This window comes from Wolffia australiana, chromosome 17, assembly GCF_029677425.1.
Source record: "Wolffia australiana isolate 7733 chromosome 17, ASM2967742v1".
NCBI lineage: Eukaryota > Viridiplantae > Streptophyta > Magnoliopsida > Alismatales > Araceae > Wolffia > Wolffia australiana.
The window spans coordinates 1,875,568-1,890,484 of record NC_135851.1 but is presented as its reverse complement, the minus strand read 5'-3'; the positions used below and the strand labels follow the sequence as shown (position 1 = coordinate 1,890,484).

General features: G+C 39.9%; 1 protein-coding gene and 1 non-coding gene across 2 annotated transcripts; both read left to right on the top strand.

Moving 5' to 3' along the window:
- Window positions 1-207: 207 nt before the first annotated feature.
- Window positions 208-9,088, top strand: RFI2 (RING/U-box superfamily protein). Its single transcript, XM_078589464.1, has 6 exons — window positions 208-535; window positions 1,288-1,454; window positions 6,181-6,239; window positions 7,061-7,086; window positions 7,176-7,548; window positions 8,481-9,088. The coding sequence occupies exons 1-6, from the start codon at window positions 376-378 to the stop codon at window positions 8,872-8,874; spliced, it is 1,179 nt and encodes a 392-aa protein (XP_078445590.1). The 5' UTR covers window positions 208-375; the 3' UTR covers window positions 8,875-9,088.
- Window positions 9,089-14,360: 5,272 nt separating this feature from the next.
- TRNAN-GUU (transfer RNA asparagine (anticodon GUU)) lies at window positions 14,361-14,434 on the top strand. Its single transcript has one exon. It is a non-coding gene; the product is annotated as a tRNA-Asn (tRNA).
- Window positions 14,435-14,917: the final 483 nt, after the last annotated feature.

The following is a 14,917-nucleotide window of genomic DNA, read 5'->3' as shown; positions in this document are numbered from 1 at the left end:
GAAATAAAAACTCGATAAGTGAAAATAATTTAGCGGGGGGTAAAAAGTCTGATTAAATATAGAGGAGACTATTCCGGTCTAAGTTGAACAGTACATAAATTCGCTGTCTTTCTGTCCGTACGATGGCGTCAGGTGTTGAAATCTGAGCCGTCCATCTGGACAAGAGGGAGATGATCGGAGGGGCTATAAATAAAGAAAAATCAGAGGAAAAGGGGGCTTGTTTAGCTGTTTTCAGTTTGACCTTCCGATCGGAGCGAAGAGAGGAAGAAATTCGGATCTTGGGAAGGTTGATTCCGAAGGTTCGATTTCGGAAGGTTGATCGGATTTTTCCTGCGATTCCGGCGATTCTTGGATTGTTCGATTTGGGGGGATGACATGGCGGGATCGGGGGAAGCAGATCGGGGGAGCGATTCGGGGTCGGGGGACGAGGCGATGTTGATTTCTCAGGTTTCTTGCTCGATCTGCTTGGAAACCGTGAAAAACGGCGGCGATCGGTCCACGGCGAAGCTGCAATGCGGACATCGGTTTCATCTAGGTCGGTTCCTGACGATTTGATGGTATCCGGTGCCTAGCTGTGTCTCGATTCGCTAGCTTTCTCGAATAACGTGTGGGGGGAAGGGTTCCCTGTTCTTTTCTGTTGGATCGATGTTCATCATCTGGTGCTGTGCGTAGTTTATTTTTTTTCTGGGAAAGATGGAGTTTTTAAATTTTAATTTATCAAGGTTTCAATCGGCGACGATTTAATGTGTTATTAATTCAAGGAGCCCTCGTTTCTTTGTTCGAGTGGAATATGATTCATTCATAATGTTCAAACTCTTGAAAAAAAGTCGACTTTTCTTTGCAGAAGATTTCCCGATAATTTTTTAAATTCCTCAGGTAACAAAAATGACAAGAAACTTAAGAATATATGTCAGAGATTCTCAGTAGAATGAGTGGGGACAGTGTTTTAAGGGCTTATCTAAGCTTTAAGATTTGCGAAGAGAATTTTACATTAACAGATTCCAAACTAATTCGCTGCGGCGTCCTCCAACCCGATTTGTTTCTTTGAAATTCTATATGCACGCGTTAAAATGGAATTATGATTTTAAGTGTGAATTTCTAGTTATCATTGCTTCATAATTTGACTCACATTTAATGTTGCTGATGTTGTCTGAGTATTCTCTTTCATCGGTGCATCTATCCCTTCGCGTGATATTGCTCCCTATGTTTTCGAATGATATATGATATTCTATTTCTTCATCCAAGTGTTACCATTGGGTTACTAAACCAGAATATTCTCTTCTCTAGACTGTATAGGCTCTGCGTTCAACGTCAAAGGGATGATGCAGTGCCCAAATTGCCGGAAAATTGAGAAAGGAAATTGGCTTTACGCAAATGGGCGTTCATATCCTGAGGCGGGTATTGACGATTGGGGTTACGATGAAGACATATACGACCTAAATTATGCTGAAATGGTATGGCCAATTGATTTTAAAGTTGAAGCTCCTCTTGAAATTTTCTTTTCCTCAATTTCTCGGCGATTATGCGGTCCCTTCTTTGGGCTATTCAACTTTTCTCTCATCATTGGTGAATCTTATTCGACCCTGACCCTGACTTTTATTTCGTCATGTTGTATGCGATCACATTTGCTAATGACCGCTGACTTTGGATCCCTGAGTTGTTCAATTGGATAACTACCTGTAGAAAGCTTTAATCTTCTGTAAAAAGCTTTAAGCTTTAGTAATATGTAAACCCAAAGGCCTTTGCAAGTTAATCGCGGCATTGGTTGGCAAAGAAACAACCTTACTTAGTACCGTGCTTAGCGACTTAAATTTCGTCAAGGAAAGAACAATGGCTTGAACTACTTGCAAGTCCAACATGGGATTATTTATATCTTACTTTACTAGATACCGTCTACTTCTTCATTATCTAATATTATTTCTTATATATATTTTAAGTATGTTCTATGCATTGGCGGAAAACTCTTTTATTTACTTTAAATATTGCATTTAATCGATATGCACCTTTTTGTGCATGAGAAAAACCATTGTCCAAGTGGGTCACATTTTTGAAAGCATTTTGGTCCCCAAGAATGAATAAACATTTTTGAGAAAAACCATTGTCCAAGTTCTTCAGCTTGTTTTTGATTTAAATTGTTAATTTTTTCAGGATCGTTCTAGAATCCGTCATTTTATCGTCATATACCAAAAATACTGCGATGCTCTCCTTGAGGAACGATAAAAGAAAAAATAGGGTCCCCACAATCTTTTCGTAACCCCCATTTCATGGCTCACGCTGGTCTTTAGATCCAGGCTCTTAGGACTTGTTTATGCCGCTGCACTGCCTTCTTTAGTTTATGCGTATTTGTTTATTTGGGTCATTAATTTATACTTCTATTTCTCTTGATTGTTGTATATTTCACATTAAGTGGTTGCATTGAAGTTCTTATTTTTCCACTTTTGACTACCATAACCTAGGTTTCCAAATAGTCAGCTCCATAGGCTTGAATATAATCCACAAGTGTGCTTTGGTCCTTTCAACATAGCCATAGGCCTTTGTTTAAAAAAAAAGAGTCATAGGCCTTACTCTTGACAATGCAAGAAATCCACTTTTTCTTGTCAACTTGAGGTGGTACTTTCCCAAGTTTAAGATTTCACAAATATGCGTTTCCTCATCCACTGTTAGTTGCTATTACTTTTTAGGATGTTGCCCAAGGTTGGATGAATTATTGACTACTTGATGAAATGCGTGCTTTCACATCACTGATACCTTGGTTGATATCAGAAGCCTACAGATCTTGATTCCTCGGTTGATATCAAAAGCCTAAACATTTTGATTCCTCGGTTGATAACAGTGGCATGATTGAATTTTCTAGAAGTTTGCAGAGCTGGAGAAGGATCAATCTTTTTGCATGTCCTGTTGCAGTTATGGTGTAGGCCTGTTGTCGTGTAAATATTATTGGGACATTTCTGTTCACAGGAACAATTCTGCTACCCCAGTGAGGTCAATGTACGAGGGAGTATATACCATTCCTGAAAGTACTTATCATTTTATTATGTCGATGGGGCTCCTTCTTACTTTACAATTGTATCAGTAGTAGTTATGATGTTTTGCGAGATTGGATGAAAGAGGTGGGCTGAAATTCAGGTTATTGCAGAACCAGATGCTAATTCCAAAAACAATATTTCCTTGGTAGAATCTATATTTTTCACATAGAACATGGTTCTTCAACCTTTAAGTCCATGAGTATGCACTGTGTTGGCAAGAATTACTGGATAGCTGAAAATAGTTTACTTGGACTTAATTTGTCCTTTTGTTTTTTGTGGGGAGGCTGCAATTCAACATAAAATCCATTTTATAATCCCAAGGGTTTTGTGACACCATATCTTCAGGCTTATGCATCCGAATATGTCTCCTGCAAAGTTTAAGGTCAGAATCAGATGGATGCATTTATATACCTTTTGTATGCGGATTATACCGTGGACTTCAAACTTGATCATGCAGATATATTGTTGAAGTTATATGCCTAAGTGTGGAATATGTTCTCAAAATTTTCACTGAAAACTAATCATGTCCTAGATGCAAGGAGAACGAGGTTTAATTTCCTTTTCAAGGCCAAAACAAATATGAATAACTAGTTGTTACATGAGTAGCCACAAGGGGGGTCTCTCTCCTACGGAGTCAAGGTGATATTGGCTTGGAATGGTCCTCATAATTAACCATATTTGGCCCTCCTATCACCACGGTAATCAATTTTGCTGTTGAATCAGGGCCATGCAGTGGCGTATGGTTGATCTCCTGATTCAAGAAATAATTTGTATTTTTGGGTTAGAATCATTGGTTGATACAATTCAAGTCTTAATTAGTTTCCTGGTGTATCTTTCAATCACGCCAGTTTCTGATTATTTTTATCACATTATCATAGACACATTAGACTAAACACTGCACCCCATAATATTTTGTAGTTATTGGAGGGGGGCAAAACATCACTTTATGTTTTGTATAAAAGGAAAGAAATCTCTGAAGTATGTGGAGAAAAATAAAAACAGTGGTGTATAGAAAATACACAAGAGAGTGCAACAGAGAACTAGTTCTGTCAAACCCGTTGAAAGCTCACCCTTGGAAACTTCAAACGTTGAATGCGTTCAGTCAGCTGCAAATAAGTTGACAGGCTGTCTCTTGGTTCTGTAGGCTACCATTGCCCGCAAAAATGTCTTGAGCCTTTTATTAATTCACCTTGAAAGAAATAATATTTTGGGTGAATTTATTAAAGCTAAGTGGTCCATGGACTTTTTGGGAATATGTAAGTATTAAAGAAGGGAGTACTGAAGCATCCCAGAAATTGGAAGCTTTAGGAGAAGAAAAATTCAAGGAGAAGGACTCTTTATTTATTTGATGCAAGTACGCTCAGAAGCAGGGACTGGACATTCAGACAAACACTTGAAATGAAGGAATTAAAAATGAGGCGTCAAGGAAATTTTTTGCCAGTGATCATTCTCACCTACCCTTCTCAATTAGCTTTTTGCTATTGCCCACGCGTGATTTTGGGCTCTTAAATTTCGAGAGGAGGGAGTCAAAATTTTGTGGACTCCATGATTTGTTCCCCGTTGCACTGCAAAAGATTTTGTTGGCGATGAGCTAACTATGATTGGAAATCTTACTGAAATGAAGTAGAGAGGTATGTTTTCTACTTTTCTGGCTCCTCTTTGTTTTTGCTCTTGCAGCAGAAATAACTATCTTGTTGCTTGTCGATCAAAGTTATTGCTTTCTACTGATTTAGTTTCATTCGTATGCATGAATTTGATTGTTTTGTTTTGGTTTCCATGTAGCTTCCTGCATGCTTCCTGTTACAAGTGGAATATTTATTTACATAAGTCTCATTTTTTTGAGAGGAGTTTACACAAGAATTGTATCTGTTTGAGTACCCGCAAACCTTATTCTGGATGTGTGGCTTTACAACTCACCGATTCCACTTCTATGTCATGGCAGAACAAACAGCAGGGAGATTAACAATCATAAAGGCAAAGTGCATCATTCTTAATAAAAAAGTGAATCTCATTGTGTGTCGTGAGATCTTTAAATTTTTTTTGTTGTGAGATCTTTCATTACTGTTTGTTAAATGTTTAAACTTATTGAATTTTTTAGTCATCGGTAGACAGAAGTGGAAAGATATCAGGATAAGTTTGTCATAGTGTCACATTTTTCTAAACTTTGCCCTGCTGCCTATTTAGAGTTTCTGGTTTTATCAACCTTGCCTTGCAGTTGAAGGTTTTTTGTGCATATTTAATAAAGCACATTATGAATTTCATTTTTTTTTTTTGAAAAACATGTTCTTGAAGTGAGGGGACTAAAAAAGCTCTGAAGTGTTATTATGTCAGAAATAAACGGTGTTCAGCATTTCAATCTCTTGTCGAGATGTTCAATCATTATCCTTGCAACCCCTGATTGTCTCTGGGCTTTTTTGAGGTCGCTGTAAACAGAGATGAGCTTGCAAAATATATGAGAGGCTGTTTTCACACACACATATATATATATATATATATATATATGAGAGGCCATAACACGCCAAAATACATGTGCATCTTTTGGACTATCGAGAATATCATTGACCTCTGATTTAATGCATTCCCTATTTATTCAAAATGATGAAGCTCAATTGGACGAGAAATGGTTAAACTGAGTCCGAGCTGGCAAGCACTGATTTTTTTAGGTTTGATCTAGTCTTTCTTAGTCTTGAGGGAAGAGAAATTTTTTATCAAGTGACTACTGAGGACTGTCTGATATCATGGCGAATGGAAAGTAATTATTCCGAGTTGTGACTCTTTTAGAAATCTATCCTGGATCTGAGAGTTGTCTCGGAGTCATGTAACATAGTGCCGCAGTTCGAAATAATCTTAGTTTCATAAGTTTTTTTCCGAGAACTGGACAATGACCAGAATCCCCAGAGATGATTCCTCAAAACGCATTTATATAATCTTTCTTTCGCGCGGATTGAAGAAACTTAAAGTGATCTAGTCAGCTGGCGTCCTGGAGTGGGCCTAGAGTTCCTTTCTTCTGGTTTCTCTGTTCTTTATATTCTTTATATTCCTCTTAGGTTCAAGTGTAAATCAACTTGATAGTTATGGCCAGTATTTTTCATTTCGGCTTTGATTACCAATTGTATCTTATTTATATACTCAAAGTTTTTATTTTACTGTGCAGCCCTTTGGAATTCATTGGTGTCCGTACAGCAGAGTGGCTCATCTTCATTCGTCATTCGAGTAAGTTCAATTTTTTTATATGATAATATGGATGCGTTTACAAGTGGTTTCTAAGGTTTAAATTTCATGTTCAATGCCAAATTTTTATTACATGTGCAGCCTGGTTCTCGAACATGCGTTGATTATAAATTAGGGGAATTTATTTTTTTCTTTTAAAAAAAATATCCTATGTATAGCGGTCATGTATATGGTGCTGAACACGCAAAATCTATTCACTGCTTTGGTGTGATACCATTCTTTGGGGTCCTATATCAGTTGTCGTCCGTTTATTTACAGTAAATGACATTTATCCTTTCAATTCCCAAATTTTTTTATACCTATACGTTGTTGTATAAATATCTTATCGCGAATTTTCAAACATGTACATTTTCTATATTTATTTTATCAGTCCCCCATAAATGTTTACCATTAATTTGTTTCATATATTGTTGCTAATTATCCTGAATCTAAATTTTCTACATTTATTATGTCAATCGAATAGTTCCAAAAAAAAAAAATGTCAATCGTCCAACTTTCTATATCACAAAAAGTTAATTCCTAATTATCCAGCATTTCATTTTTTTATTTACTCTGACACTTCCCGAATCTTCTATCTCCATACCTTTCATCATAAAAACGTTATCCGTAACCATACTGTGTCTAAATTTATTATTTATTTTGTCAATTCCCCTAATTTTCTATACCTTTATACAGTGTGACATAAATATATTATTGCTAATTATCTATCCCGGTGTCCCCTGCCCCATTTTATATTCCAACGCATTATTACGTTAATAGACTACTGCTAATTATCTTTCCTTTTAACTTTTTTATATTTGCAGGGAGGGAGAATCTACTTCAATATCATGTAAGACTGATTCATTGCTTTACCGCATGCTCCTTTTTCTTTTCAATCTAATCCCATCATGAGTGGGTACGCCATTTTTTAAATTGCAGATCAAGATTTAGTAGCCCATCCGCCGTTCTTCCCCGATCATCCAGCACCATCATCAGTTCATTCGTGCCCTTACGCAGCCTATTTTCCCCTTCAACCTTCTTCCCAGCCAACCGCCGACTCTCGCGGCGCTGACGATGCCGCTATATCGTACCATCAATGGGGGGGAATGTTGGGCCGGTCTGATCTCCCGTCTTCCCGCAATTTTCAAAATCCTGAGTTTTATCCTCCGCCGTACTCTGGTCCCGGTGGGGGTCGTTCTGTAGGCACAGAATCAATGGCCGGAGCTTCGACGGCGTTGAGGCCGACGAGGCTCGGCTCGGATCGGCACCCCAGGCCTGCGCCTTTCATGTCTCCTTTCCTTGTCGGGCACGGGTAATTTCCTCTTGCTGTCTACTTTTATTTTAATGTTTTCTTTGGTTATTAACTTGTTTGATATTCTGAGTTAAATCATGAGACAGAGCGACAGTTCTTGTCCATTTAGAGGTTTAAGACTTTAGCATGTTTTCATTTCCAGTGGGGATGATTCGACGATTGGGCCTGTTGATCTCGTGTTTTATTATCCCTAAGAAATTATTCCATAATTTTAATTTTTTAAGCTGATTGGCTTGCATGTTTATGATTTGATCGTATTCATTTTAAATAACATATCTGATTTAGCACCATATTATCATATGCATGGGTTTATTTTAATTATATTTGCAGTGGAAAAAAATATTTGAGGTCATACTTAAAAGGTCACTTCAATTTTTAACATTTTTGAAGAAATCATATCGATCTATTTTATTTCCTCAAACAGTTTTCCATGTGTTACATGGTGTAAAAAATAATTATACACCATAAATTTCTTTTCACCAGAATTTTTTTGGGGGAGTCAATGATTCAGTGATACAATTCTTTCCATTCTTGATCCTTGAAATTTTAAACTTGTACAAATTGAATATATCATACAATTCTCCCCATTGTTGATCCTTGAAATTTTAAACTTGCACTAGTTGAATATAGCATACAATTCTTCCCATGGTTGATCCTTGAAATTTTAAACTTGTACAAATTGAATGTATCATACAAATCTTCCCATTCTTGATCCGTGAAATTTTAAACTTGTACTAGTTGAATATATCATACAATTCTCCCCATTGTTGATCCTTGAAATTTTAAACTTATACTAATTATACGTATTATACAATTCTTCCCATGGTTGATCCTTGAAATTTTAAACTTGTACTAGTTGAATATATCATACAATTCTTCCGATGATTGATCCTTGAAATTTGAAACTTATGGATCATATTATAAATTTCCAGGTCTCCTGCCACTGGGGCTGCAACAGGGGCCCCATCCATCTCAGTGGGGCCTACCTACCACGGGAGCTCGCGCGGGCAAGCGTCTTACCATCAACGCGGTAATTCAGGCCTGCCGCCGATGAACTTGCCGCCGCCGCCGCCGCCGCCGATGCCGCCGACGTCGGGAAACTCGAGATTTTACGTGTTCTCCGGAGGGCCGGGCTTGCCGGAAGTGGAGAATTTTGGAGGGGGGAGACTATATGCCTGGGAGAGGGACCGGTTCTCGCCTTTCCCTCTGGTGCAGGTGGAGAGGGCGGCGAGCTGGTGGGGCCCGGTTCAGTGGCACGGGCCGGAGAGCCGGCCGGGGCAGGGCCGGTCGAGCGGGGGGGCCCACAGGGCGGCGCAGCCCTCGTGAGGGAAGGTGGAGGATAGTGATGATGGTGAAGGAGAGACTTTTGGTGGTGGCCTGGGAAGAGACGATGGGAATGGGGGGGGCGCTTTGGGGATGGCTTTTTATCCTTTGTTATTTGTCTGGGTGGAACGGGGGCCCCGGACTGAATTGCGCAGCCTGAATTGCACGTTCATCTCATCTTCTAAGATATTCATTCTCTGTGCTGGCTTGAAGATTTTATTGGTGTGTGTGGGAAGGTAGAGAGGGAGAAAGTGATGGGATACAGAGTGGAAAGAGAGACTTTTTGGGAGAGAGAGAGAGAAATAGGTAGATGGAGAGATAGAGTTTAATAGATAGATAGATAGATAGATAGAGAGAGAGAGAGAGAGAGAGAGAGAGAGAGAGAGAGAGAGAGAGAGAGAGAGAGAGAGAGAGAGAGAGAGAGAGGGAGAGTGATGGGAAACACATTGAGGAACAACACGTTGATTCACTAGGGAGAGAGAAAATGATGGGCAACAAAGAGAGAATGGAGAGAGAAACTGATGGGCAACAAAGAGAGAAAGGAGAGAGAAACTGATGGGAAACAAAGAGAGAATGTAGAGAGGAACTGATGGGAAACAATGACAGAATGGAGAGAGAAACTGATGGGAAACAATGAGAGAAGGGAGAGAGAGAAACTAATGGGAAACAATGAGAGAAGGGAGAGAGAGAAACTGATGGGAAACAATGAGAGAAGGGAGAGAGAGAAACTGATGGGAAACAATGAGAGAAGGGAGAGAGAAACTGATGGGAAACAGGGAAAAGAAAGAGAGAGAGAGGAACTGGTGGGAAACAAAGAAAGAAGGGAGAGAAAAGAACTGATGGGAAACAAAGAGAGAAGGGAGAGAAGAGAAACTGATGGGAAACGTGGAAAGAGGGAGAGAGAAACTATTCTGGAAATACAGATATAGAGAGAGGAACTCATGAGAAACAAAGAGAGAAGGGAGAGGAAACTGATGGGAAACATGGAAAGAAGGAGAGAGAGAGACTGTTGGGAAACATAGATAGAGAGAGAGGAACTGGTGGGAAACAGAGAGAGAGGAAATGATGGGAAAAATAGATGCGAAAGAGAGAAACTGATGGGACACTAGCGATCATTTTATTATGGTCTGATCATAATTCACTACATCATTACACAAATTTACGAACATTATTATAAACATCTTACAGGACTTAAAATAAAAAAATGATTATTTCAATGAACTTAAAATATGTCATGGGAGTGTGATTGGTTAGCAGGGCCAAATAATATCCATCACAACAAACCTGTTACCTCTGATGCCCAACTGATTTACCAACCCACTTTGTAGCAAAGATCAGACAATCTATATGTTGGAGATGGATCAGGTTTGAGTATCTCCTCTACTTGCATCACTTCCTTATAACCTCTCATCAACATCTTACTCTTAACAATGTTCTTTATGTTCCAAACATTACAAAATAATAATTTCATATGCATGTCAACTTATGCTTCACTATAGTGTCTATGGTGAATTTCATCCTCACCAATTATTAAGGATCAAACAACAAGAGACACATTACTCAGGGGTAACACTCGAGACATGATCTACCACCTTCCTCCTCCAGCTACTCATGTGTCTACCCTGGCTTCACCGACTTCTTGGTATCACAGATTCATAAATCCATTGTTTTGTATTTTGCATGCCACTTTATCGCATTTTGGGCTTCCACTAACAAAACTGTCATGTAAACATGTCTTTTGAATCACAATGTTCATTCATTTTTTGATGTCTACTCCATTTTGTCTCACATGAATCCTCTAGTCCTACTTCATCCCTCTACTATTATCAATGTCCTCAGCTTCTACTTCAACTCAATCTTAATGAGTTTGCAATATATTAGATGTATGCTACTCCCATCATCAATCTAACAACTGAATTCCTCTTACCTCCCTGTCTCACATCTTCATCCATTCCTCTATGACCTTCTGCTGTATCTCAAGCTCTTGAACACTAGCCTTGGCATCTATAGTTCCGGATCGTCCCGGACGTGGACGATGGACAGGACGGGATGAATTTTGTCCCGTCCGACGTTCGGATTCAGTGTAGGGACGAAGGACGGGATGAATTTTAGTCTGAAGGTACAAAAACCGTCCCGTCCAGTCCACCCGAGACAAATTTTCATCCCGTCCCGGGACAAAACCTTCCTGTCCCTCATCCCGGACAAAAAAAAGCCATTTGATATTTTTAACATATTAATACAGATTTTTCTAAGTTTTTTAGGGATATATGGAGGAGAGAGACTCAAATGGACATATGTACAATTATTTCTAAGCGGTGTCAGTTTGCACGTGCAAAAAAATACAGGGACTTTCATGCAAATAGTCATAGCCAGGCCACATGGCTAAATCTCAACCGCCGGATGTGAATCCGGCGGTTTTTCGTCCACATTCGTCCGTCCATCATCCGAGACCTCTGGACGGACGGTTTTTTCGTCCCACTAGATGAAAATTATCCCATCTGGTGGTTCCCAGGACGAATTTTTGTCCCAAATTTTGTCCATACCCTTGGCATCCTTCTTCCTGGGATGATTTTTTCATTGCGGGACGAAAAAAATCGTCCCGTCCGCGTCCCTGAACTATATTGGCATCAAGAAAGGTTAACATAATATAATGCTCTCCTTCAAAATATTACATGCAATGCAGTTCCTGCCTCATGTGGAACCAAACCTATTGGATGCAAATGGATATTTCAAACTAAACTTCACATTTAACCATTACAAAGCTCACCTTGTTCTTGTTCTCAAAGAAATTTTATTCTGGTGACTGCTGTAAAGCTCACCTTGGATGCAAATGGATATTTCAAGGAACTTTTATTCTGGTTCCTAAAATGACTATTCTTGGCATCCTTCTTGCTCTAGCCGTCACTCGCAATTGAAATGTTCATTAGTTGATACCTCAAGTGACTTTCTCCGAGGCAAACTTAGTGAAACTATCTACATGCATTGCCATGCTTCATCTCTTCCACTCATCATTTTCATGTGTGTCGTCTCTGCAAATCCCTCCGTGGACTCAACAAACTCCCCAAGCCTGGCTTCAAAAGCTCAGCTCCTTCACTCTCTCAATTGGTTTTCATGGATCTATAATTGATTCCTCATTTTAATACTGTCTTTTTTAGGTTTCATTTATCTTCTAGTATATGTTGATGGCATTGTTGCCCGTCGCACAGATCTTTGGGATATACAAATTGTCATTTTTCAAAATCTGTGTTTTAGGGAATTGAGCTGAGCTTGAACTTTCTTGTCCGGTTAGGTAGAGCTTGAAGTTCCAAAGTCTAGTCAACTCGGCCTTGTCCAGTACACTAGGTTCACTGCAATGCATAATTTAGTCATTCCAAGTAGGGTTCGATTCATAGCCTAAATAGACCTATGCAAACTTGTAAGCCATCCATGTCATATAGAACCGTTCACTAATGAAGACAATTGTTAAACATTAGTAGGATGCAACTCTATATTGTAAAATCGTAGAAGGCTTACAACATATCACCATTACTCAGCCTGAGATTGCATTTGCAGTAAACAAAAAATGTAAACACATGCATGCCAAATCATTAGGGTGCCATAAAACATATGCTTTGCTATGTTAACTTTGCCATAGAGAAAAGCATGGAATATCTCAATTGTAATTCATAATTCAAGAGAGATAGAGAGAGGACAGATGGAGTGAGAGACATAGAGAGGGCAGGGATACAGAGAGAGACATAGAGAGGGACAGATGGAGTGAGAGACATAGAGAGAGAGAGAGACAGAGAGAGGAACATATGGAGTGAGAGACATAGAGAGAGAGAGAAGCAGGGATACAGAGAGAGACAGAGAGAGGAACATATGGGGTGAGAGACATAGAGAGAGAGAAGCAGGGATACAGAGAGAGACAGAGTGAGGGACCAATGGAGTGAGAGACATAGAGAGAGAGAAGCAGGGATACAGAGAGAGACAGAGAGAGGATAAATGGAGTGAGAGGCATAGAGAGAGAGACAGGGATAGAGCGAGAGACAGATAGGGACCGATGGAGTGAGAGACATAGAGAGAGAGAGAGAGGAAGGGATAGAGCGAGAGACAAAGGACAGATGGAGTGAGAGACATAGAGAGAAAGAAGCAGGGATAGAGCGAGAGACGGAACGACAGATGGAGTGAGAGACATAGAGAGAGAGACAGGGATAGAGCGAGAGAGAGGGACAGATAGAGTGAGAGACATAGAGAGAGAGGCTGGGATAGAGCGAGAGACAGAGAGAGGGACAGATGAAGTGAGAAACATAGAGAGAGAGAGAGAGAAGCAGGGATAGAGCGAGAGCAAGATAGAGAGAGAGGCAGATGGAGCAAGAGACTGATAGAGAGAGAGACAGATGGAGAGAGAGAGATAAAAAAATATAGCGAGAGACATCTAAAGAGAGATACACACACGGATTGATAGAGAGAGAGAGAGAGAAGCAAGCGAGCAAACGTTCCCAATTCCAAGCCAGCGTAACCCACAGACATGTAAACGACTCTCCTTCCACTTGAGAAGAAGAGAGAGATAGAGCGAGAGACAGACAGAGAAAGAGAGAAAAAAGCACTCAAAACGTTCCCATTTCAAGCCTGTGTAACACCCATCATGTACATGTCATCTACGATTCTAAACTACACCCATTTACGTAGATAGATAGAGAGATAGATAGAGAGAAGAGAGAAAAGAGAGAAGATTGTAGAGAGAGGTGGTCAGTAGTTTGAGAGAGAATTCTGTAGCTGGCGCTGCCGGCGGGCGGATCGTCCGTTCCCTGCCGGCGTTGTATGCCTCGCAAGCTCGGAAGATGAGAGGGAGGGAGAGAGATAGTGAGTGAGTCAGAGAGAGAGAGAGAGGGAGGGAGAGAGAGAGAAGATACGCGAGAGAAGATGAGAGTGAACGAGAGAAAAGATGAGAGAATGAACGAGAACGAAGATGAGCGCGAGAGAGAGAGAGGAGAAAGGGAAGATACGCGAGAGAAGATGAGAGAGAGAGAGAATGAACGAGAAGGAAGATGAGCGAGAGAGAGAGAGAATGAACGAGAAGGAAGATGAGCGAGAGAGAGAGAGAGAATGAACGAGAAGGAAGATGAGCGAGAGAGAGAGAGAGAGAGAGAGAGAGAGAGAGAGAGAGAGAGAGAGAGAGAGAGAGAGAGAGAGAAGGGGAGGGACAGAGAGAGAGCGAGAGAGATAGAGAAGGGGAGGGACAGAGAGAGAGCGAGAGAGATAGAGAAGGGGAGGGACAGAGAGAGAGCTAGAGAAGGGGAGAGACAGAGAGAGAGCGAGAGAGCTAGAGAAGGGGAGAGACAGAGAGAGAGCGAGAGAGATAGAGAAGGGGAGAGACAGAGAGAGAGCGAGAGAGATAGAGAAGGGGAGAAAGAAATAGAGAACGAGAGAGATGGAGAGAACGAGAGAGATGGAGAGAAAAGGAGAAAAAGTTGAATTTATAATTTTTATGTTAGAATAATTTTACAGCTGGAGTAGCTCAGTTGGCTAGAGCGTGTGGCTGTTAACCACAAGGTCGGAGGTTCAAGCCCTCCCTCTAGCGCGATCTTTTTTGGTGACATGATGAATAAGGTTAGATAAATCACAGTAAAATAAATTGATCACGTTAAATAATAAGGTTTGATAAAGTACATATGATTTCTTTATTTTTTAGATGCATTTATACTTTATTATGACAATTTAATTTTTTGAGAGGAATATGATGCTGTTTTTTTCCTTTAGTAAGGTTATAATGCAGTAGATGTAGTTTTCAAATCATGCTGATGTGATTTTTTTTGTATAACCACTTTAGCTCTAAAGACCAAATTCATCATGTGACTATATTGGGTAGTAATCTTTGCGAGGCAAAATAGTAAATTATGAATATTAAAAAGGGGATACCGATAAACAGAATTGAGAATCAGCATGTTGGATCCGACATTTGAAATAAACCATCAGGGACGAATACTACAAGAACTGATGATCATAAATAAAAAATATATATCATCCTATTTGAAGGACGAAGATCCCATCTTGACCAAACTAT

Bases quoted from the DNA above. Each gene is read 5' to 3' on its own strand.
- RFI2 (XM_078589464.1), top strand. From the start codon at position 376: ATGGCGGGATCGGGGGAAGCAGATCGGGGGAGCGATTCGGGGTCGGGG. The intron at 536-1,287 runs GTCGGTTCCTGA...TCTCTTCTCTAG, and splicing joins CGGACATCGGTTTCATCTAG to ACTGTATAGGCTCTGCGTTC. The intron at 6,240-7,060 runs GTAAGTTCAATT...TTATATTTGCAG, and splicing joins CATCTTCATTCGTCATTCGA to GGAGGGAGAATCTACTTCAA.